At 36.4% G+C, this 26,741-nt stretch overlaps 1 protein-coding gene across 2 annotated transcripts; it reads left to right on the top strand.

Annotated features, from left to right (window-relative positions):
- The first annotated feature begins 450 nt into the window (after positions 1–450).
- LOC110462185 (solute carrier family 22 member 3-like) lies at positions 451–26,741 on the top strand. Of its 2 annotated transcripts, none has more exons than XM_021516025.1 (12): positions 451–825; positions 5,777–5,835; positions 10,083–10,465; positions 11,108–11,338; positions 16,139–16,335; positions 16,981–17,214; positions 17,691–17,825; positions 18,158–18,246; positions 18,559–18,673; positions 23,624–23,696; positions 24,136–24,400; positions 25,813–26,741. In XM_021516025.1, the coding sequence occupies exons 3-11, from the start codon at positions 10,097–10,099 to the stop codon at positions 24,385–24,387; spliced, it is 1,695 nt and encodes a 564-aa protein (XP_021371700.1). In that variant the 5' UTR covers positions 451–825; positions 5,777–5,835; positions 10,083–10,096; the 3' UTR covers positions 24,388–24,400; positions 25,813–26,741. The 2 variants fall into 2 exon arrangements, with proteins under 2 accessions (XP_021371700.1, XP_021371701.1); XM_021516026.1 differs by lacking the exon at positions 451–825 and adding an exon at positions 5,390–5,632.

The following is a 26,741-nucleotide window of genomic DNA, read 5'->3' as shown; positions in this document are numbered from 1 at the left end:
AAATTGTAAATTAGGTCGCATGAGTTCATTTTCCCTTAAGGAGATAAGTTTATGAATTGTTTTGAAAATAATCACACATAGCAAATCTTATGCTTCAAATATATTGGTATTGCTCAGATTTAAGGAATAATGAATTATTTAATGACACTACATCACGGTTTGATTGAAATGATGGAGGCTCTCTAAGTTAAAAAGGTGCCAAAAATCAAACTGGCTTCTTCCATAGATCAACCAACGATTGGCGCGGTTGCCCTAATGTAAAACCTGCGCATAAATAACCTCACCATATAGACAGTGACAAGTTTCTATGACATCAACAACATTTCATGTTCGCGTAGACTTGATAATTTTTCTCGAAAGAGACATAGATGTGTGACGTCATCAACAGTAAACGTGTTCGGAGTTAACCGATACTTGTGCATATTTTAGACTGTTACGTTCATTGATCCGTATGTGTTTGTGTTTGGAAATGATATTCGCATACGCTGATCAGAGTAATCCGTAAAATAGTTATGAAGCATTCACAGAAATTTTACTGCAAATATAAGAAATATAGCGTCTTCTGTTTTGGTTAGGTTATGAGATAACTACTCTAGTGGAACGCGCGACTAGATCATTACCTAATAACACGACTATAAAATGAACAACTCTTTAAAAGTGCTTTAGCTGTAAAGGTGTAATGTGTAGGTTATACGTGACTTGTATAAAACCTAGAGGAGACTCGCTATGGGAGGTACGACAATAAGCATGCTGACGTATATGTGGTTTAGCTGTATACCTGAACGCTCACTCTAACGATAACTCGACGTATGCACAGACCGAGAGGTAAGTATACAATGTATAGTGCGTTTCTGTTTGTCTACCTTTACAGCTTTACGTGGTTGACTTCTAAAAAGTACACTCAATTGTACAATGGAAGAAAACTTTCGGGACTTATGTTAGATTAAACTGACAAAGTGTTTGTTTATTATAAACATGTTTGATGTATATGTACGCATGCTACAGTGTTTGTTTATTATAAACATTTTTGATGTATATGTACGCATGCTATCATTTCATAAATATTGTCATTATCATTTTATTCATCAGTCACGATATCAGTCGGTAGCCACTTCTTTAAGCATTAGGACAGCTACATCTTGCATTGCATACATATTGATTTAAAGATGCGCTTACCTAACATGGCGTTAACAAGTTCCTGTTGCAGTTATAGCATTATTTCCCTAATTTCGTGTAAAATTTGACTTGATGACCCTACTCTTTGTTATATGATTCATTTACATGTTATTTAATAAAGATATGCATAGAAATGTCTTCACATCAACGATAGAAAGTTACGCCAAGTGTATATATCATCACGATCACATAGCTTCACTATGGAGCAGAAAATTACCTTGACCTCAATCGGTAGAGCGTTGGACTGAGAAGCTTGGAATCGTTCGTTCGATCCCCGGTGGAAAAAAACACTACTCTAATTTTTGTTTTAAATATTTTCAATATGCTGGGAATTTAATAGATGACTTTTTTTTCTTTGGTCAAGTTATTGGGGTGATGTAGTATATTAATCTTTAATTTCAGTATTCAAAGTCACGATGATTTTGTTTCAAGATCCATAGTTTTCATTTACATGAACTGGAATATAATGACGATTCCATCTTCAATGAATGCAACAAAATGTGGCTTCTGGTGATAAACTTAAACTTCAAAAAACCACCTTAAACTTAGTCCTTAAAAATGGTATTTGTTTCCCCCTGCTAAGCGTTCAGCATTTAGGCTAATTGCAACAACTGGTTCACCCGTTGTCAGTATAATGTGACCGGGTAGAATGCTGTGCTGGGTACCTTAGGTATGGTATTTCCGTGAGGTAGAACTATAAAGTCGGCATCATTTCCGCGCTATCACAAGGATGCAAGCACACCAACAAACCCTGCCTCCGGCACACATACACACATGCACGCATACACAATACACATCGAGGCACGTCCCTAGATGATCTTAGCTATTGATAGGACGTTAAACAATATAAACCAGACCAAACTTTGTTGCATTATTTATATAAAACATGGAAGATCATTGGTCAGCTAGGTGCTGTTCTTATACTGATGTTTTATCAATACGAAATCAATTTCTTATCAAAAGATGCTATAATTGTTAGGGGGAAATCATACTGTGAAATCCTAGTTGTAGTACTCACTCTGAAAGTTAATATGTCAGAAAAAATGACTTTTTGTATCCCATTGCATAGTAAGATAAGACAGCTATTAGGGTGTCGTGTGCAGAATCGCTGATCTTCTTCAGTTCTTCGTGGGAACATAGAGAAGACAGAACGTGATTCGCCATCCCATTTAAAAAATGTGAAACCTCTGTTTTTCTTTTCTCTCTTACACACTGTTCGGCGATGTCGCCCTTGACAAATTTAATTCCCCTTTTTTGGTCACATGTTTACATTACAGATCAACTTTGTTTTGTACCACGCCACATGTCATCGTTTTGTCACTTTCCACACACACACTGAGATTATTTATCAACGGTTAAAAAGAATATGAATATATTTTATTAATATATTTTTTTTAAATTATCAACAAGAAATCATTCTGTTTAAAGAAATTTGAGCCCGTGTATTCAGCGTCGTGTGCTAACTCCAGCCACAGACATTTGTAACGAACCCCTGTACTCCAGCCAATATGTCTGACAGCGACGTCACGGACGTTAGGCACATCATGTTTATGTCGGGCCATCGAAGCGTGACTGCTAATAGAACCTATAACAGGTCCTTTTCAACAGAACAGAATCCGTTGTAAGTGGCGAAGCAGGTCAAATCATCCCTGCTCGTCGGCCGAATGCTCAAACGATGAGCTAGTCCTGTTGATACAGTCGATCGACACAATAATTCAGTCAACAGCATCTTTTAAATCGTCATCTGGTTTCTTATGAAACTCCACATTTCACAGATGCACTTTCAATTTCCATTAACCCATCGCGTTGATAATCTAACCGCTTCGTGGCCTGATGAGCGTAGCCGCTGCACAACCGTTGTTTAACGGTCAGGTACTCCGCGAACACGGACTGACTTTTTGTAACTAAAATACTTTACAGAGTATTTTTGTTTCAAATTAAGTTCTACTATCAGTTTTTAAGATAATCAATGCTTGTTTAACATGCTGGTAATATAAATTCAATGTTTAAAAATTGCTCAACTGTGTACGCGTATTTCGTCATCGTTGACAACGCATCATCTTTCCTGCGAAAAAGGCTGTTCAATAAATGTTGTTTTCATGACGGTGTTTTGCTTTTTTTACGCGAAAAAAGGCTATTTTTTCATAATTTCAAATAACAAAAGTTGATGTAATAAAATGTAAGTATAAGGTTTGAAATGCATCTTTTTAACATGAGCGTCTAAAATCCGTCAGCGTTAGCGCATTTTGAAGAAAAATGTTTGAACGGAACTGTGTTTCATACCCTCATAATTGTTAAAAAGATGCATTTCAAACCTTATTTAATCTGAACATACTCAAGGTGCATGAACAACTATCTCCATATCAGACAAGTTTATGTACGAGTATATAGGTTAGTCTCCTAGGACACTGTCAAGTGTGGTATTTACTTTATACACTCTATGTTCCCTGGTGTCATGCTGTTCCCAATGTAATATTTTATTTGTTGGAGGTATATATATTTGCACTGTTTGCACTCGTGTAATAAAGAACATAAATCTGAATAATGCCTTATTGTCCTAAACTGCATCCGATGTAGGCTTTAAAATAAATATAACATCCTAATTTGGCCTAATCATATTTTGTTTTTAAGATTAAAAAATATATATATATATATATATATCATCATACATCCAATTTACACAAGCACTTTGATAAAACATTTCGTTGGTATTATGCTGTGTATTCTTTCATCAACAATTGGCACACCACCAGTTCGTTTGCATTTTTACATCGTAGAAATACACAGATGTTATGAGAATTGGATAATTTCGCGTTGTTTACTTATATATTTCTGTTTCGATATTAGAATAGATAAAAAAAAATTGGTAAATGATTGTTGATTGCATTTTGATTTGTATTAAATCACAAATTTGTTACGCCACCAACAAGAAAATTTTGTTTGTGTTCTGTTTTCATGTCATAGATACACATAGATCAGGGGTATTTGGTTTTATCTTTTAATTTATTTCGGTTTCGAAATAAAAACAGCTATCATTATGTATCCATTTAACAAAACCACGAATAAGGTAATCTTGATTTTATTGTTACACCACCAACTAAAATAATAATTGTTTGCCTTTGGTTTTGACGCGATCGATACATATAGGTCAGATTACAACGGGGGAATTTGGCCTTATCATCTTATTTATTTCTGTTTCGAGATTAAAAAACCAGTCATCAAGTATCCATTTGACAAAAATACTAATGAAATAGTTTTGAGTTTTTTAAAAATGATGATATAGATTTTCCGATTATGATTTTTCTTTTTCTTGATAGTAACATCCATACCCTCTTGTCCCTAAGGTGTTCACATAGCGACTTTGAGAGGTTCACGGGCTTGCTAGGAATATCTCGATATCGTGAAAAATGTCGAAAACAAACTTGTCACAATAGCTTTCGAAATGTGTATATTAATGAAAAACACAGACAAGTTTTATGTTAGCTTTGGTCTATTTAAAAAAAAAATCTGTTTCCTTGTGTGATTTGAATATTTTTATGACTGTAGTTTCCTTGATGTATGGATCTAATGTATTGCAAACTGGATAAAATCAGAATCGATCAGCTGTCGTCGAATAACTTTATTTTCAGTGTGAATGGTGTGTGATGTCAAACAACTTATTATAAACAGTAATACATCTTTAGCAGTAAATGTTAATACCTTTTCTATGCAGTAACATAAAAAGCCTTGCATGACTTAAGCAAGTGCATATTTAAAAGGCCCAGTAGTTTATTGACAATATATAAGATGAGATGTCACTGCGAGGTCAGTGCTCTATTTTTAGAAACAGATGTCTAATAATTCAAAACTTATAGGTCCGAACGACACGGACAGTCTTTGTCGAAAATTACAAAACTACATGTATATTTTTTCAGAATATAAATGGTACACATATTTAAACTACAACACATAACATTCTTGAATGAATTAGGTAGGAAAGCATTGGTTTAATCCTAAATTACATAGATATATAATGTATACACACAAACATCTTGTGATGGTATACGTGCTGTTCTCTAATTCCTAGTGTCCACATCAACAACAACAAAATCAAGATAGGGAGTGCTATAGGTGTGTGATCTGATGCGGAACTGATCGTATCTATCCAAACCAGTTCATTTCAAACTTAATAGAAATGCTATCCCATTAAGTATACTTAAGTATGCATTGGGAATAGAAACAAGCAAAAGTGGATGAAAGTTTACATAGCGTGAATATCTGACACCATTTTATTACGTATACATCAGCATAAAACCGGAACAAACCATTAACGAAATACGTTCATCTATCAATAGGGTTGTGTTTGTGCTGCCACATGGGGGCGAACTCTTTAAAAGACTATTCATATTTAAATTCAGGCTTCTATTCGATCAACAGCTTTCTTCACACTCAGTAGACTACTTCAGGCTGTATACAGGTAAACGAAAGTTCGTTACGCACAGTGATGTCCGAATCTCTAAATCTGACACAAAGTAGATCGACATTATTATAAATTACTGGCATGTCATCTTGGAAGAATCCTGTACAACGTTTCTAGAACTACTTGATTTCTAATTTGTAGGTTGCACGAGTGCACCGAGTGAGTTGACTACTGCAATATAATCACCAGTGGAGACCCAGGTAAGTGTATAAGCATAATATCAATGTAAACAAAGACTACATTTGCTGGTTGAAATTACTGCTTAATGTCGTAAACCAAAATACCTTAAGTTAATGGTTGTGTTGTTTTGTCGGTGGTAAATATATTTCATAGGTATTTCGATGTTGGTGCCAAATGGAAGTTTACCTGCACAATATTAAAAGTCATCATTGTACACATCGATGTATAACTACACAAGGTGATCGCGTTTCTCACTCTTCACACATCCTTCAGACGTGATGTATTTGTATAGCGAAACCTGTGCAAACTTAACTGTAAGGCTAACTTGAGAACTACATTAATAGTGAAATCACATGTTAAGAATCAACCACTATAAAAACATCCTATACCGAAACAAAAACTGTCTCAACAGATACCTTCTGCTACATTAGTAAGACATTTATTGCATTGTTGAAGCAAACGAATTTGGCACCAGTTATAACAAAATTACATGTCCTATGATTATGTCGTACAGGTACAAACAGTATATAACATTACATACTGTGTGAGCTACGTTCATCTTTCAAGATACAAGGTGGGTGGCTCTACTGGGCCCAGTTGTTCAAACGGTAGTAAGCTTAATCACTGTTTAACGACATGTTCAACCTCTAATAATTTGGTCAATATACAATGTAAAATCCCATAATTTTGTATGTAAATTAACTCTACTAAATATTTGATACCTGGAAAGTTGTAACTAATTAAATGGTGAAAGATACACAAAAAAAAAAATTGCGCTAATCACTGATTTAGCTAATCACATTTTGAACAACTGGACCCAGGTGGGTGTATTGTTTAGTCCCCAGCCTTGGTGGCCACAATCACCTTTTGAACAACTGGGCCAATGGAGGGTGTATTTTTGTCCCCAGCCTTGGTGGCCACATTCACCTTTTGAAAAACTCGGCCCAGGTGGGTGTATTGTTTAGTCCCCAGCTTTGGTGACCGCAATCACCTTTCGAACAACTGGGCCCAGGTGGGTGTATTGGTTAGTCCCCAGCCTTGGTGGCCACAATCACCTCTTGAACAACTGGGCCCAGGTAGGTGTATTGTTTAGTCCCCAGCTTTGGTGGCCACAATCACCTTTTGAACAACTGGGCCCAGGTAGGTGTATTGTTTAGTCCCCAGCCTTGGTGACCGCAATCACCTTTTGAACAACTGGGTCCAGGTAGGTGTATTGTTTAGTCCCCAACCTTGGTGGCCGCAATCACCTTTTGAACAACTGGGCCCAGGTGGGTGTATTGTTTAGTCCCCAGCCTTGGTGGCCACAATCACCTTTTTTGTGTAGTAGCATGGTTCATAATAAACACACTTATCATTCAGTTTGAAATTAACCAGCACTCCTCTTTTATAAATTCGAGAATTACGGGGTTTTTACGCAACTATTTCTCTGTTCCTATAGTAGTTCAGAAATTTGAATTTCCAACTTTGTGGCTCCTAGCATCACCGATGAGTCTCACCAGGACGAAACATTGGTATGATGATGTGTAACTCATAATTGGCTTACTCTATTTGTTTCCAAATTTTAAATGTGCAATCACGTGTGTCACGTTCATCCATCAAGCCGAAACAAAACTGCTGAACAGTTCTGTATTGTAAGACTATATCTAAAAGCTTTAAGTCAAGCGTCTTACTGTGTATACGACCGATTGGCGAGGAGTAAACAAGAAATCCTGATTAGCTTGTCATATTAATTTTATACTATGGATTTTGTCCTAATTTATTGTTAAAATAAATATCATCTTTATTTATCCATTAAGGTAATGTAAATAGAAACACATAACAAGAAACAAATCAAAAATAGAATGGTTGTATAGCACTTAAATTAGAAATGAGATATCCTTAATCATCGTATTAAGATAACAATGCTTTAGCTATCTACATGCTCAAAATCTCTGGTCACTTACTTTATAGGCTGTATTGACTGTGAATGCATTTGTGAGATCGGTATCGCTTTTCCTATCCCTATATGGACAAATCGTTTCATATGCTATCAATTTTAAACTTACAGGTACTAAACTATTTATTTTATCTTTTAATGGATCTTCAAAAACTTTTGCCAATGTCAAGAGGGAGTTCTCGTACATTCATTGAATTATAGGTTTGCACAAAATTTTTATGCGAGTTCCTCTGTAGATGGAAAAGTATCTCGTACTAAATCAGGTCTCGTAGCCTACTATAAACGGAGTAATAGCCCTTTGCTAATCGTTTATCACTTTTTCCGGTGCATATCTTATGTACTCTGTGACCCACAGTTGACTAACTTTGTAGGTGAGTAACGACCTAGTGTTACATACTAAAATTATGTCCCGTTCACCCTTTTATAAAGAGTTATGGCCCTTTGTTCATTTTTAATACATAACTTTTTTCCGAAGCATAAATCTATCTTTATTTATTTGCTACATTCCATAAAGATTATATACTTATTATTTTTTATAAATTGTTTAGTCTAAATTACAACATCATTTAAACGATGTTTACTGATCAATTAATGTAGGGTCAAATAGATCAGTTTACGAAAAAAACGTATCATTTAGTACGTCAGACTTTTCTATAAACATTAGGCAGTCACACACTTAACTATCTTGTTGCAAGAAAAAAACTACAATTATTTGTTTGAGTATCACACCTGCTATCTGGTTAACTACGTTAAGAAGCGATAGTTATGAAACAATACCATAAGCAATCGTTTTAATACCGGAAGTTGTTGAATTGTGTCTTTGATAACACGACTTTACTGTTTTCTGTTGCACCGTTTTTCTATACAATGTAGGCACTTATAAACTTTGTCGATTAGGGACGGTTTTACCGCAGAGAAAAACCTGAATTACAGGTTATGTTACTAAATATAGATAGCCTCTTCGTCTATTTATAATGGTTGTTCCTTAGACTATATAGTACAACACATTGATATGCATGGTACGTTCCGATTTGAAATAGTTGACGTGAAAGATAACTTGTAATGTAAACAAGAGTTGAAAACCTGATATCCGTGTAATTAAAATGAAAGGGCGCTCTAATTTAAGCATTGTTAGTATTCCTCTTCTTTTGCCAATCCACTACAAAGTATAGTCAGCTTATATTTCAAATCATTTTCTATTTGAATATATAAAATGCCTCGTGGTCATTGTCCTTATACTTGTTAAATCTGGTGAAAAAAATATATCAACGGATTAACGGCATACGAACTATTATTCTTTTAGAGCTGATATGTTCTGATGAGGCTAAATTTAAACAAAAGTTCATGAAAAAGGACCATAATATAGTTGTCCAAGTCTTAAATTTCACATTAAATTGTCTTGAAAACGTTTTATAATATGAATTTAAGTCACATCTATGTTATGTGCCCTCTAGAAATTGACATTTAACTAACCAAATACTCCTTTCCTGGGATCAGAATATTTTGTTTTACCTCCGATATGAAAAGCATGGATCTGTCATGCCAGATGTGATGGATTCACGATCGTGAAGTTTCCTTTCGCCAACAGGATGTGTTTTTACCAGCTTGATGTTTGCATGTTTTGCATTCAATATTCCAAAGCCTGTCTCTGCGGATTCCAGACTTTTGGTATGGATGTGTCCTGTGACTAATCAAAAGGTTCAAAGGTTTCTCTACCGGAAGGCCTCATTTTATTCATAGTATAAGCTTGGATTGAAAACATGCCTAGTGTGTTTAAAACAGTTTGGAACATGCCTTATAACAGGTGTGCAAATAATGTAAGAATCGCTTACCTTACCGGAGCTCAAACATTTGCTTTCGGTTTTTTGTGGGAATTCCGAATAATTTTCGATTCTATTTTAGCCACCTTGATAATTTTGGTCGAATTTTACTTAAAACTTTTGCCCTTATTGGGTTGGTATTTTCTAGGTTTGTTTTTTCTTTAACATGTCACTTCGTTCTTTATTTTCACTCTAACGTACTCTTTCTTTTCGTCCGATCATGATATGTCTCGCTATTCCGTCCCTGGTTTGCCATTAAACTGAAATGACACTGAAATAGCCTTTGGTTAGTTTAATAATCTACGGACATCGTCTTCATATTTTTAGTTTTTGTGAGGACTTAAAGGATTTGTTTTTTAACAATTGTAGACTTTTGCCTACTGCATGTAAAAGAGGAAGCTTGTGAAGTTTTCTTGAGTTGTTCTCTAAATAAATGTCCATCATCATGTCAGTAACGTTGATCAATGTAGTATTTGAATTATCATTTTTTATCTATTTAAAAAAAAATCAGATTCCAACCCCGTCATGTCCGAGGAAAAAGCCGACCCAGATACGACGAAGCCGAAGACTGTGGCATTAGATGAATTACTACCAAGACTAGGGCATCCTGGAAAGTTTCAAGTTATCACCTTCCTCCTGCTCGCATTGAACTACTTCACCGTTGTTGTAAACCACGTGTGTATGGCATTTTACGGTTCCACACCTAAACACCTGTGTCAGGACAGTGTCATAGAGGCTAGCAACAGCACAATCCTAGGTGTGACATATGGAAAGTGTGTCACGTCCTACATCCTAGGAGATGGTCAAAATACGACAATCACCTGCAAGTCTGACCCAAATGGCATGTGGAAGTATACACCGTATACGGATCGCGAGACTACAATCATCACCGAGGTATGGGACATTGTCGATGGTTATCTCTCTTTAACGTTTGTTCAGGTTATAGTGGACGAGTTATATATTGTGTCAAAGCCCCATCTCACAATATTTGCAAGTCTATTTCAATATACATATGTCGCCGAATACACAAAAAGTGACAATTACTATACTTAGAAAATACATAATTCCATTTATTACATACTTGATAATTTCTTGCAATCTCATTGGTCGGATCCTGTACACGCGACTGGTTCTCAAAAAACTCATATCGACCACCTTTTCGGTGAATTCATGTTCTTCAAATAGCATTAAGGGGAATCTTCATCACATTTGCTGTGAATACATAATTTATTTGATATGTGAATATTTTTAATGTTTTATCAAATATGTTTGATTGTCATTTATAAAACCAAAATATATTGTGTAGTTCAGCATGATTGTTCTAATTAAAAGAGCTGTACGATAGGGAACATGTAATAAAAAATGACATCAAAAAGAACCTTAAATTAAAACAAAGAATTATGTGAGCATTTTATAATAGGACTACATCATTACATGTTCAAATGACATGATACTCACCTTAATAAAAGTCAATAACTTTATTGAATACGATTTTAGCAGAAAGATGAACATATTTTTCCGTTGGTATAATTACAGTGGGATCTAGTGTGTGATGATGTCTACCTCGGAAAGCTGGCTACAACTATTTACTTCCTAGGGGTGATGACAGGGGGTGTGGTGTTTGGTCATATCGCTGATCACTTTGGACGGAAGTGGACCATGTTATTATGCCTGTATGCCCCCGTTGCACTCGGAATTGGTATATACTTTGTTCAAACCTTCACCGCTTTTGCTGTTTTGAGATTTTGCCAAGGAGTCTTTGTTCAGGTAAGTATGATTTAGTAGGTGTACTGTGTATTGCTTAATTGCGAGATATCACATTTTGCGTAACACTTTGATAGGTTATAGCTGTACCTATTTAGTAATCAGAATGGACGCGACTCAAGCTGAGAGTATAGGAAAATTAATTCTTTATAAGTAGTTGATAATAATTTTCTATAGAAAATTTTGTGTTTATTAAACTATATTATTTAGTACTCTTTGGTTTGTTTTACCACTATGGTATCATATATTTCAATCATACTGTCGTAATGAAAGACGTGTTGCATTTCTCCCTATTCATGCATTGCATTATCAGAAACACGTGTCAACATGTTTACTATCCCTCTACTCCGAGTATGAACAACTTTGGTGTTGCAGTTATGGTCCGTTTCAAAAACGTGCTCTGAAGCAAGAGTCATGTCAAGCTATTTCCAACCAAGGAATACTGATTATGAATAAGTTTATCGCGACTTGTTATTTTTGCTTTTGTGAAATCACTAGAAATACGAGATAAAAAACCCCATCTAAAATAAAGCAAGTCAAAACAGAAAAGCTAACAAAGTAAATATACTTACTGAACCATAAAGGTCATATCGTCTATTAATGAATAATTGTTGTAATAAAGGTAAAAAGATTGAAAATAACAGTGTAGATATAGCTAATGGGGGCACGGTAGTCTAGTGGTAGGACGCCATGCTCCTGACTGAAGGGTTGCGGTTTCGAGTCGCGTCACGGCACCGTATTGTATCTTTGAACAAGATACTTTACTCCGCTTGTTCAAGTGAGGTGGCACTATAAATGATGCCGTTGGAAGCAAGGTCCCACTACAAACAAAACACAATATATATCTAGCACACACGCAGGCATATACACATAGGGATATATTAGCCAGGAGGCATAGCGCTAGTAGTTAGTGCCTGATAAGGCATCTCCTGAGAATTCCTCAAACATTGTATTGATTAAAGTGTAATTGTATTGATTGTATAAACTGTATATCTATGTACTGTATAGCGTTTTAGAGTGGCTTATTATAGCTAGATAGGGCGCTAAATCAAATGTTGTATATTTATATTATTCTGGAGCATGATGCCTGTAAAAAAACATTTCCAATTTGCAACTTTTGGCTACGACAAATACTTTATGTTTAAGTAGCACTAATATATCACGTAATCCGTGCTAGCAAAATTCAAATTGAAAGGGTACGACCAACTTTGAGTACTGATAGACAATCAGTAGAGTCAACCACCTCGTTGCATTAAGTAATCGATATATTTAGCTCGGTTTGGTATATTTCCGTTGAGGTCTTATTAACGCCGAAGGTCATTTAAGAACATGCCTCAATGTGTGTAATGTATTCGTGCTGGTGTGTATGTGTGCTGGAGGCAAGGTATGCGGATTTATTAGCCTCCTGCCGATAGCGCGGATCTGATGCCGACTTCGTGAGTGTTCCCTCACTGAAATACCTTGCCGAAGGCACCTAACACAGTATTTCACTTGGTCACATTATACTGACAACATTTTAAATAGTTGTTGTCATTACCCTAAACGTTGAACGTTAAGCAGGAAATAACAACTACCATTTTGAAGGAGTTTGGTATGTCCTGGCCTGGGGACAGATCCCATTGCCTACCCCACTTGGGCGAAAACTCAACACTAAGGCAAAAAGTGAGGAATTGCCAAATAAGGCACTAGGAAATTATAAGGTATTTATGAAGAGGAGAAAATATAAAAAAAAAAACTCAACTTTTGAGACAATAAATTTCCTGAGGTTCCCCAACGAGTGATGGTTAGTTATTTACAAAATGAAAAAGAGTTAGATAAGCATCATAATCAAACATCACGTTCAGATATTATATCTTAAAAATGTTTCTCTTAGAAATACATTATTCCTGTTTCCGATCAGGTTTTGGTTTTATTTTGTTAAACGTCCTGTTAACAGCTAAGAATAATTTAAGACGTACCTCCATGTGTGTTGTGTAAGTGTGCATGTGTGTATGTGTGACGGCGACAGGGTATGTTAGTGTTCTTGCCTCCAGCACAGTATTCCGCCCGGTCATATTATACTGACAACGGGTAAACCAGTTATTGCCATTACTTAAAATGCTGAACGTTAAGCAGGGAATAACTACAATTTTGAAGGACTTTGGTATGTCCCGGTCTGGGGACAGAACCCAATGCTTCCTGGGCGAACGTTCAACATAAAGCCAAAAGTGAGGTATTAGCAAGCAATGCGTAAGGAAATAAAAGGTAGTTAGAGGTAGAGAAAAATATATAAAGATTCTAACTTTTGCAATTGGTGCAGCAGATTTATTTTTGTCGCTTTTGTGTCCACAAGAAAGCAAATTCCCAATTCTGCAGGGGGTTCCCCCATTCGTTGCCTCTTACGATACATTCAGTGGATAACAGCAGGTGTATTCTTTTCCCGATCCCCGACCTGCAGAGGTGTCCGGTGGTAACCAAAAATGTTTACAAACTCCAACAGGTTTATCCAATGAATCGGTAAAATTAGAGATCACATATCTCGGTTATAAATCTGTCGACTGCCTCTCGTGCTTAGAAGTACTCATCTCGTATTGTGTCAAAGCTTTGAAAAGATTCAGAATATAAATCAACACGAAATGCGTCATCTTGCGTTAATACTTTAAATGGTCAGGACAAACATACAATAGTAATACAATATCTAAGGCGACTATTTCAATGTTACAAAAGACAGCAGCTAATTTTTGTCTTAATTTACACGAAATAAATATACAGTGATCTTGATCTACCCAATCTGTTGTTTTTTTCATTTTGCGTCCTCTGTACAGGGAACATCATAAGAACACCTTGTCCTTGGATGATGGGGCCCACTCACAGGGCAACTTTAGCCAATGTATGATGGGGCAACCCATAGGGAAACTTCAGTCCTTGGAGGATCGGGACACTCATAGGGCGACTTTAGTCAATGAATGATAAGGGCATTCATGGGGCAGCTCTAGTCCATGGATGATGTGACCACTCAAAGGGCAACTTCAGTCCGTGGATGATGGGGCCACTCATAGGGCATCTTTAGTCCTGGGATGATGGGACCACTCCTAGGGCTACTTCAGTCCTTTGATGATGGGGCCAATCATATGGCAACTTCAGACTTGGGATGATGGGACAACTCCTAGGACTACTTTAGTCAATGGATGATAAGGGCATTCATAGGGCAACTTCAGTCCTGGGATGATGGGATCACTCATAGGGCTACTTTTGTCCATGGATGATGGCGCCACTCATATGTTTGGTTTGGTTTTATTTTGTTTAAAACCTACTAACGACTAGGGTAATTTAAGGACGTGCCTCCATGTGTGTTGTGTATGCGTGCATGTGTGTATGTGTGCTGGAGACAGGGTATTTATTGGGCCATATATAGGGTAACTTTAGGCCATAAATGATTGAGCCACTCATAGGACAACTTTACTCATTGGATGATGGGGCCATTCGTGGAGCAACTTTAGCCCTTGGTGGATAGGGTCATCCGTAGGGTAACTTTACTCATTGGATGATGAGGCCATTCACAGGACAATTTAGGTCAAGGGGTGATTAGGCCACTCATAGGACTACTTTACTCCTTGGATGATGGGACCATTCATGGGGCAACTTTAGTTCTTGGATGATAAGGCTACTCATAAGGCAACGTTAGTTAATGGTTGATGGGGTCATTCATAGGGTCACGTTAGTCCATGGCAACCCAGTCACAATATTCTGACTCGGGGCTGAAAAGGTGTGATCAGGGAGACAACATTAAGAATATGGAGTAGGTGGGAGAGAGAACAAAATAAAGAGGTCACAAGTGTTGCAAAAACTATTTTGGTTTCTCAAAAGTTCCCATAGAAGAAGGAACAGAAGATTTATATGTAGAAGACCACTCCACATTAGTGTCTCATACAATTATTATATTGTGACACAGCAAGTCTATTATTTTCCAAAACGTTCACAGTAGTGTTATCCGATACTTTTTGACTGATTAGGAATATGGTAATTTGGAACGAGGTAAAGTAGGTTAACCGTTGACTCAGTCGGAAGACTGCAAACCGGTTACTGAAATCAATAACCGAATAGCCGGGCATTCAGTCACCCCGTGTTGAGCCCCATGTTACCTGGCTTAGACCTACAAATCTACCGATAAGACCCGAATCGGAATATTTAGTAATGAAAACAATGTTCAGACTGACCGTTTAGTGTTGATTTTTGTACTCTATAGTAAAGATGACAAACATATGCATATCACACCAAGAAAAGCATGAACAGATTTTTAAAGTTAGCTAGAATGCAAAGTTGTGAAATACCTACTTTGCGAGGTAGAGGTCGCCTGAAAGAGTGGGACGTAACACATAATATCAACTTGACTGATTTCAGTGAAACATAAAAAAGAGTTGTAATCATCAATGAACACGATATTATCAAAAATATAAACAACATGAAGGCACGTCCTTAAATGATGTACGGAAAACAATATAGGGAGCTACTGTATCAAACTGCTCGTTATCGTCAGAGAAAACTAATGTTGGCTATCCTGCATGCATAATCGGGGGTCTCTTTATTGTCCGCTCCAGAATCACTAAAGAATGACTTTATAGAAAACAAGAGCTGCCCCTTTTTGCAACAATGAGACCTCTATTAGGGTTTTGTCACTTCTCGTTTCTTTCTCTCTGCCTCCCTACTTAAGGTGTTGCAAGGACGTTAAACCAAAACTTAAAAGCAAACCAAACACAAATTTCAAACAAAAGTTTCAATAAAGTGAAATGTTTTATTTAATGATACCTGTTTTACATATTCCAGGGACTGCAGATGTCAACGGTTGCCCTAGTGATGGAGTTAGCGGTGCGGGAGTATCGAGGAATGGCTGGGGCCGTGTTCGAATGTTACTGGGGAGCGGGGGTACTAATCCTGGCAGGCATAGCCTACTTCATCCAAACGTGGCGCTACATCCAACTGGCCATTTCCCTCCCTTCTATCCTGCTTGTGTTCTATATCTGGTAAGATATGCGGTTATATGATTTATCTGTGCATTGGTCTGATGTCAATCGTTACCCTATACGCCTTGTATTAAAAGAGACCATTTATAATTTCCTTCAACAATGTTTTAAATCGTCCGTGGTCTACAGTGAGAAGTATATAGGCTATGTAGGATGTGTTAATAGTTGTTCTACACGGGTGTTGTTTTTAACAACATGCTTTCATATCATAATCTTTCCCAATAACGGTTTAATTAGTTTTTTTTTTAGATTTTAATCAAATAAGCTAACAAATGTTCACGAAGATGCACCTATATGTAAAATTAGTTATGATATATTCAGAAACACAATATAAACATTTTTACTCAACTCTGCAGAACATTTCATAAAAATTTAGGAATCAATATCTCAATAATTCGTTCAAGCTACCTAGGTTGATAAACACTTATATTCAGATGAGATATTAATCATACGTGTTTTTTCTGTAATTTTAAACATAATTGTTGAATTATTTAGTTAAAAACCTCCAAATCTGAAAATACGTCTTGAAAGTAGTATTTCATATTTCTTGTAATAGATTGAAATAAAGGCAGGACGCTTTGGATTAAATACGCATGAGTTATTTTTGTTGAATATTTTGGCGCTACAAGATTGAAATCTTTTCAGCTTGATTCCCGAATCACCCCGATGGTTGATCATGAAGGGGCGATTTGATGACGCGGAACATGTGGTGAAGAGGATAGCCAAGTTTAACAAATTACCGTACCCGGCAGACATAATGGATGCCATTAGGAAGGAAGGAGCCTATACGCAAGACAAGAGCGGGAAACAGTTCACAGCCCTTGACCTGATGAAATCACCAATTCTTAGAAATAGGACATTCCTGTTACTTTATCTTTGGCAAGTTGCATTTCTTGTCTCTTTTGGTTCATTTAGATTGCATATTATTTCAGTGAGGTAGCACTATAAAGTCGGCGTCAGATCTGCACAACACAAAGCAAAGGTTTTCTACCGGAAATGCATCTATAACGAAGATATGTCACGTGGTTGTTGTCATTATGACCTTATTTCTTGTGATGGGATGTTCGTGCCTGTCATATATAAATACGTGTTGTAGATCATTTGCTTCGAAACATCCATTTCACTTTCTTTTTTAGTTATCCACAATGTGCTTCCTTTGGATTTAGTATCCATGTCTAACTGCATTCAAAACACGAGATAATTCCACTTTATTTTTTCATACATTCAGTTTCCTTCTGTTAGTTTGATTTTGATAAAGTTCTGTGGGACTGAGAGCCCGAGAACCGGGAAGCTGATCAGGTAGCTCAGTTACTCGTTCTATTCCACGTTAATCTATTACGTTATTTCCACCACAGGTTCGCAACCTCTCTTGGATATTACGGCCTCACGTTCCAAATCACCAGCCTTGCCGGGGACAAGTATCTCAACTTCTTCATCGGGGCATCAGTGGAAATGGTCGCCTATATTGGTGTTATATATATCATCAAAAGGTAAACTAGCTCATTATGTGGGCGGAATATTGAATCAATACTTGAGAAACGGTATACGCACACATACAATATCTAGATATCCCATTTGCAAGTTAACCTTATTTCAGAATGCTCGTGGAAATTATTCCAATCATTTTTCATCATTACATTGATATTAATTTGGAGTGCTCCATAGAACGTTCAGCGTATGAATTCTTATTTTGAAATAAAAAAAACGCATATCTGTTTCATGTCTACATTCGCATTGATTGGAAGGGTTTTGTGTTTGTTGTAGTATGTTTCCTAAATATTTTTAACACTTTGAAATACAAAAAGCAGCATTTACCTTTAAGATTCGGCCGACGTAAGCCTCTGACTTTTTACTTCCTCCTGGGCGGATTTTGCTGTATCATTGCTGGTGTTATACCATTTGCTGGAACAGGTAAACGTCAAATAAAGGTATTTCTGTATTCAGTTATCACGTTTCCATACGAAATGTGTCTTTTCATACCGGTTGTCATTTTGTACATTGTTGGTTACTTAAATTTGCTATAGAATTGAATCTTCATTTTTGATTTGTTGTTTTCCTGTCATGTGTATTGCAAACGTTTGGGGTATCCTTCCTTTTTGTTCATAAAACAAAGCATTATGCATATATATCTCCTTGTCTCAAAACTAATCAGAAAATCATATATATTTTCATTATTATCATTCTATTTTACATCTTATTATAATATTTCATTTTGTTACTAAGGTGACGACATTTCTAAGGCTTCTACCAGTTTTGCAATCATTGGTCGGTTTGGTATGGGCGGTGTGTTCAGCGTCATAGTATTGTATACTTCTGAGTTGTACCCTACTGTCATAAGGTACGTGGTTTGTTCTGTTTGAATATTTCTGTTAATTGTGATATAATTTCCCACGAAATTGTACGACCTGACATTGTCCATCTACCATATGGTTAATATAAATAATAACCTATTGTGTTATTTACGATGATCTAAACATTGAAGTTTTGTTCAATTTGATTGTTTCTGTATATTTTGAGATGATCTCGTTCAATATCGACAACACAATGCTTTTTATACGCCCGTCAAATTTGACAGGAGTAATATGGTATGGGGTTGTCCAGCCGTCCGTCCGTCCGTCCGGCGTAAACCTTTGTTTGTCCGACAATTTTTGCAAAAGTTATTGCCCTTTGTATATTGCAGTATTTGATTTTTGTCCGGCAATCTCCTCCTACATTTTTCAACGGATCTCTTTGAAACTTGGTATACCTTATAATCATGATATGAAGTTGCGTCTCGCCTAAAAGAAATTTGAGTCGACGATTTGTGTAAAAGTTATCGCCCTTTGTTCATTTCAGTATTTGATTTTTCTCCGGGGATTTTCCTCTACATTTTTTATAGCATGTCAGCTTACCACTCTTAGAATGATGCAGAGAGATCTTATTTCAATGTAAGAAAGTATATAACACTATATGGCATTCGACGGGCGTATATTGTTCCGCCCCACGGTACTCTTGTTTAATATGCAATTGTTCGACCTGTTTTATGTTTACTGATGGTTCACATAATACAACGGAGTATTTGAGAGTATATATCTAAATTAAAGGCATTATATTGAAAAATAGATTGCTTCCTGTTTCATGAGAATTGTGGCAAATGTCATTAAAATGCCGAATAGGAAATAATATTAAAGCCAATTCCCGTTAAATCTCATTAAAACAAATTTTCTTCTATGCGACATTCCTTTGCACGTACATAGTTCACCATTTGTTTCTTTCTGTATACAAAACTCCTGAATGACTAGACTATTTCTGATTACTTCAAACGAGTTTTAATATTCTCCTCATAACATGACTACAACTGGCCTAAACAAAACAAAACAAAACAACAAAAGAAAACCGAAGCGTAAACAAAAAACATAATTTAAACTCCAAAGTCTATAAACCAAGGGCAAAATAGGAACAGACAGACCAAATGATCTGTCGCGTAGACATTTATGTGGATTATTCAATTAGGGCGATTGCATTGATTTTAAGATATGCTCTCCTGTACTTTGCTCAGGTGTATCGATTACAGTACTAGACTGATAACCTGCACTTTGTACAGGTGTATCGAGTACAGTACTATACTGGTTACCTGTACTTTATACAGGTGTATCGAGTCCAGTACTAGACTGATTACCTGTACTTTGTACAGGTGTATCACATACAGTACTAGACTGATTACCTGTACTTTATACAGATGTATCGAGTACAGTACTAGACTGATTACCTGTACTTTATACAAATGTATCGAGTACAGTACTAGACTGATTACCTGTACTTTATACAGATGTATCGAGTACAGTACCAGACTGATTACCTGTACTTTATACAGATGTATCGAGCACAGTACTAGACTGATTACCTGTACTTTGTACATGTGTATCGATTACAGTACTAGATTGATAACCTGCTCTTTGTACAGGTGTATCGAGTACAGTACTAGACTGATTACCTGCACTCTGTACATGTGTATCGAGTACAGTACTAGATTGATTACCTGCACCTTGTACATGTGTATCGATTACAGTACTAGATTGATAACCTGCACTTTGTACAGGTGTATCGAGTACGGTACTAGACTGATAACCTGCACTTTGTACAGGTGTATCGAGTACAGTTCTAGATTAATTACCTGCACTTTGTACAGGTGTATCGAGTACAGTACGGTGTATCGAGTACAGTTCTAGATTGATTATCTGTACTTTATACAGGTGTATCGAGTACAGTTCTAGATTGATTACCTGCACTTTGTACAGGTGTATCGAGTACATGACTAGACTGGTTACCTGCACTTTGTACAGGTGTATCGAGTACAGTACTATACTGATTACCTGCACTCTGTACATGTGTATCGAGTACAGTTCTAGATTGATTACCTGCACTTTGTATAGGTGTATCGAGTACAGTACTAGACTGATTACCTGTACTTTGTACAGGTGTATCACATACAGTACTAGACTGATTACCTGTACTTTGTACAGGTGCATCGAGTACAGTTCTAGATTGATTACCTGCACTTTATACAGGTGTATCGAGTACAGTTCTAGATTGATTACCTGTACTTTATACAGGTGTATCGAGTACAGTTCTAGATTAATTACCTGCACTTTGTACAGGTGTATCGAGTACATTAGTAGACTGATTACCTGCACTTTGTACAGGTGTTTCGAGTACATAACTAGACTGATTACCTGCACTTTGTACAGGCGTATCGAGTACATTACTAGACTGATTCCCTTCACTTTGTACAGGTGTATCGAGTACGGTACTAGACTGCTTACCTGTACTTTGTACAGGTGCATCGAGTACAGTTCTAGATTGATTACCTGTACTTTATACAGGTGTATCGAGTACAGTTCTAGATTAATTACCTGCACTTTGTACAGGTGTATCGAGTACGGTACTGGTGCACTTTGTACAGGTGTATCGAGTACAGTTCTAGATTAATTACCTGCACTTTGTACAGGTGTATCGAGTACAGTTCTAGATTGATTATCTGTACTTTATACAGGTGTATCGAGTACAGTTCTAGATTGATTATCTGTACTTTATACAGGTGTATCGAGTACAGTTCTAGATTAATTACCTGCACTTTGTACAGGTGTATCGAGTACAGTTCTAGATTGATTATCTGTACTTTATACAGGTGTATCGAGTACAGTTCTAGATTGATTATCTGTACTTTATACAGGTGTATCGAGTACAGTTCTAGATTAATTACCTGCACTTTGTACAGGTGTATCGAGTACGGTACTAGACTGCTTACCTGTACTTTGTACAGGTGCATCGAGTACAGTTCTAGATTGATTACCTGCACTTTGTACAGGTGTATCGAGTACGGTACTGGTGCACTTTGTACAGGTGTATCGAGTACAGTTCTAGATTGATTACCTGCACTTTATACAGGTGTATCGAGTACAGTTCTAGATTGATTATCTGTACTTTATACAGGTGTATCGAGTACAGTTCTAGATTGATTATCTGTACTTTATACAGGTGTATCGAGTACAGTTCTAGATTAATTACCTGCACTTTGTACAGGTGTATCGAGTACATTACTAGACTGATTACCTGCACTTTGTACAGGTGTCTCGAGTACGGTACTGGACTGATTACCTGCACTTTGTACAGGTGTATTGAGTACATTACTAGACTGATTACCTGCACTTTGTACAGGTGTATCTAGTACAGTACTAGATTGATTACCTGCACTTTGTACCGGTGTATTGAGTACATTACTAGACTGATTACCTGCGCTTTGTACAGGTGTATCGAGAACATTACGAGACTGATTACCTGCACTTCGTACAGGTGTATCGAGTACGGTTCTAGATTGATTACCTGCACTTTGTAGAGGTGTATCGAGTACAGTTCTAGATTGAGTACCTGTACTTTATACAGATGTATCGAGGAAAGTACTAGTTCGATTTCCTGTACTTTGTTCTGATTACCTGCACTTTGTAGAGGTGTATCGAGTACAGTACTAGACTGATTACCTGTACTTTATACAGATGTATCGAGTACAGTACTAGAATGATAACCTGCACTTTGTACAGGTGTTTCGAGTACATAACTAGACTGATTACCTGCACCTTGTACAGGTGTATCGAGTCCATTCCTAGACTGATTACCTGCACTTCGTACAGGTGTATCGAGTACGGTTCTAGATTGATTACCTGTACTTTATACAGATGTATCGAGTACAGTACTAGGCTGATTACCTGCACTTTGTTCAGGTGTAGCGAGTACATTACTAGACTGATTACCTGCACCTTGTACAGGTGTATCGAGTCCATTACTAGACTGATTACCTGCGCTTTGTACAGGTGTATCGAGCACATTACTAGACTGATTACCTGCGCTTTGTACAGGTGTATCGAGTCCATTCCTAGACTGATTACCTGCACTTCGTACAGGTGTATCGAGTACGGTACTGGTGCACTTTGTACAGGTGTATCGAGTACAGTTCTAGATTGATTACCTGTACTTTATACAGATGTATCGAGTAAAGTACTAGATCGATTTCCTGTACTTTGTTCAGGTGTATCGAGTACAGTACTAGATTGATTACCCACACTCTGTACAGGTGTATCTAGTACAGTACTAGATTGATTACCTGCACTTTGTACAGGTGTATCGAGTACAGTACTAGGCTGATTACCTGTACTTTATTTAGGTGTATCGGGTACAGTACTAGACTGATTACCTGTACTTTATACAGGTGTATCGAGTACAGTACTTGGCTGGATACCTTTCTCTGAAATTTTGATCCAATCTACCTGTGAGGCCTGTACGAATATTGACTCAACCGCTATCAATATGATAATAGGAGTTAATATCAACAGATCATTGAGGTCTGACTATATGTACTGATCACATGTTGCATTATAAATTAGTTCAATTTCAAATTTTACATTATTTTGTTAAAAATGCATTTTTATGACTGTGCAAGTAATGCTAGTAGATTAAGTACCACAGTAGAAAAATCAAATAACAATATTCAATGGGGAGTTCCTTTAAGATGATATATCAGTGAATTCTCTGCATTTGAAATTAAAAAAGAGCAGTTCACTCATTTGATATTCGCTCTTGCAAGATAATGGGTTCCTTTTTTAACGACAAACTGCCATCATAGTTTTAGCATTAGATAAACTCTAGATTTACCTTATGTAAATATGATGCTTTATAGTGACACAGCAGTCTAGTTATCGTATGATCAACGTCATCACACACGTAAGGACGCAACTAAAGATACATGTTTATTCAGGAGTATCGGGATGGGCTGCTGCTTTTTCTTAACCAGAGTTGGAGGCCTACTCGCACCGCAGATTCTCCTGCTGGTATGTATAATGCTAGCATACTTCCCTAGTATTGTTTTAAAAGCACTGACAACATTTCGGCAAAAAACATAAACATAGTTTCTAAAATCAGGTGTTATGTAATTCCTAACTAGGTATTATGTAACTCCTTATCATGAGTTATGGAGGTCTTTATCAAGTGTTAAGCAAGTCTTTTACAAGGATAATGCAATTCTTTACCAAGTGTTATTAAGTTATTATCAGGGGATATGTATCTTTTTATCTGTTATTATTGAAATCTTTATCAGGTGTTATTGAAGTCTTTACCAGGAGCTGTGGAGGTCTTTATTAGATGTTTTGTAATTCTTTACCACGTATTTTCTTTACTTTCTTTTATCACGACCTTTCATTACGGAATATTAATATTTGTATTAATGAACACACTAAATATGAAGTATAGATACATTTTATCTATATTCAGGGCGACTATACACACAAATCGGTTCCTATCATAGCGTTTGGTGTGTTGGGTGTGATTGGTGGAGTTTTAACACTTCTTCTACCGGAAACACTTGGGAGAAAGCTTCCTGACTCAATTCAAGATGCAGAAAATATGCGTGGTACTAAAATAGTCAAGAACGAGGACGAAAAAAGCAATTCGAACAAAGCCAAAAGCGCATCGGACAAATACCAAGCTGTAAATGAAGGTTACAATGAAGATACTCGGATGTAACGGCCGCGTGAAGGTATTTACGAATACTTTTTCTCCGACACCAACTACAGTTTTTTCTCACTCCCGATTAAGTTTTGTTTAGGGTTGAACGTCTTTGCAACAGTCAGGTGTCATATCAGAACGTGCGCCAAGGCAGACACCGTCTGCAACACACAGTAGATAGAAAAGAAATGAGATAGAAAACGAAAACTATCTCAAGTGTTGCAGTGGGGGCAGCAAATCAATTTCGGTCTTTTTCCTTTTCTCCCTGTAGGAGACGCAGAAGAAAACTCTGCAAGGGCCCCACATAACTCGCCTTTTACGATACAGTGGGATACATGTTTATTCTCACTCCCGACTCTTTGGATAAATCTGTTAAAACTAGTTTTGATTACCCACAAGTAAGTAACACATTGGACGTGTGGTCAATCTTTTTATCATGACGTCACGTAACAATGCTTTGCGACGTAATTTTCAATTGTGACGTCAAATTCATGGCATTTATTTCCCAATCGGAAATAGATTCTGTTTTTTTTTTGATTGGAAAGTGCCGCCCGAACTAGTGATTGTTAGAAAAATGTGCTATCGAAGCTCACATTATTAAATTTTGATAAAGACACCGTGTAGACCTCGTGTGTTTTCATATGATTTGAACAATAACTAACTCGAGATCGATACAATATTAAAACCAACAAAAACTCATTTCGGAACCTGTATATGACAATGAAACTGGAATTGAATGATGTCTTTGAGATTTGTTTTAGTTAAAATTAATGAAACACACATCGAGACGACTTTTATTAATCTCTTATGAGGTAAAACAAATTCAATATCTTGTTTATTTCCAACAAGTATGTATGCGACCTTTTTCTCTTGCCATCGTCACATCTACGACGTCGCAATTTTAGTTCATATCTATTGTGTCAATGTGACATCACAATGCCATGCCGTCAAGACAATTATTTCACCTACGACGTCACGATATAATTAAACACATGATGTCATATCGCACGGGTTAATTAACTGCAAAATCAGGAGTTGTTTCATTAGTGCTTTCTGTTTAAAGGACATTAGAGAAATCAAATGAGCAGATGAACGATCATTTGTTGCCTCCATTTATCACTTGGGATCTTTCTCCCCCCTATCTTTCCTTGCTACTATTTCTTTCTTTCCTGGCTACTGTTTCGTTCTTTCCTCGTTCTCTCTGTTTGACGATATCTCCCTAGACATATGACACTGGCTGTTGAGAGGACGTTAAACCCCGATTACGAAATATACACTGCATTCAGTGTAAGTCATGCGTTGAAGTAAGCTGTAAGCAACTACACACTTTACCATATAAAAGATATCCATAATGCACAGGCCCGTCATAAAAAATGCTTCGTGCAATAGAAAGTATAAAAAGGATCATATGATGTTTAGAATGTTTAACGTTTTGATTCACAGGTCATCATCCTCTCCAGGAATCCCGGCGAAGTGACAGATGGATTTATATACCTACCTTTATATAAGTAACATTAAAGTCGGCATAATAATGACGCCAGATGAGTCAAGTTACAGCAAATGTTATGTATAGAGCGATTTTTAAAAATGCTATAATTAAACAATCTTAAACAGACGGAGGACAATCTTACTGTGGAAAAAAGGTTCTCATTTAATGTTGATTGATTAATATAATATTAAATCAATAAAATATTTTTAATTGATACCTTAATTGTGCAACAAAGGATTGTATAAACACATCAAAAAGTAGCATTATTATTATTCCAATACTGATATCGTCAACCCAAGGGGTTAGTTTGAAACACGGACACTGGTTTCAGAGATACTTTTTTGTAAAATTTATAGATTTAATTATACGCTCGTGCACAATTCGTTTGTTCTTATACGATACATTTCCATTGTCGACCAACATAGTTTTTTCTTTTATTTCTTTTTACACTTTTTGTGTTTCAAGTATAAATATGGCTCTCTTTGTTGTGTAACATAACGTTTGTACTTTCTCGCATAAATATTTGTTTTCCTTTTATATCTTATACATACAGAATGTTAAAAGAGTGTTCATTTTATATCTTATACATACAGAATGTCAAAAGAGTTTTCCTTTTATATCTTATACATACAGAATGTTAAAAGAGTTTTCCTTTTATATCTTATACATACAGAATGTTAAAAGAGTTTTCCTTTTATATCTTATACATACAGAATGTTAAAAGAGTTTTCCTTTTATATCTTATACATACAGAATGTTAAAAGAGTTTTCCTTTTATATCTTATACATACAGAATGTTAAAAGAGTTTTCCTTTTATATCTTATACATACAGAATGTTAAAAGAGTTTTCCTTTTATATCTTATACATACAGAATGTTAAAA

This window comes from Mizuhopecten yessoensis, unplaced genomic scaffold, assembly GCF_002113885.1.
Source record: "Mizuhopecten yessoensis strain PY_sf001 unplaced genomic scaffold, ASM211388v2 scaffold10759, whole genome shotgun sequence".
In the NCBI taxonomy this organism is placed as follows: Eukaryota; Metazoa; Mollusca; class Bivalvia; order Pectinida; family Pectinidae; genus Mizuhopecten; species Mizuhopecten yessoensis.
This window is presented reverse-complemented; position numbering and strand designations above follow the sequence as displayed.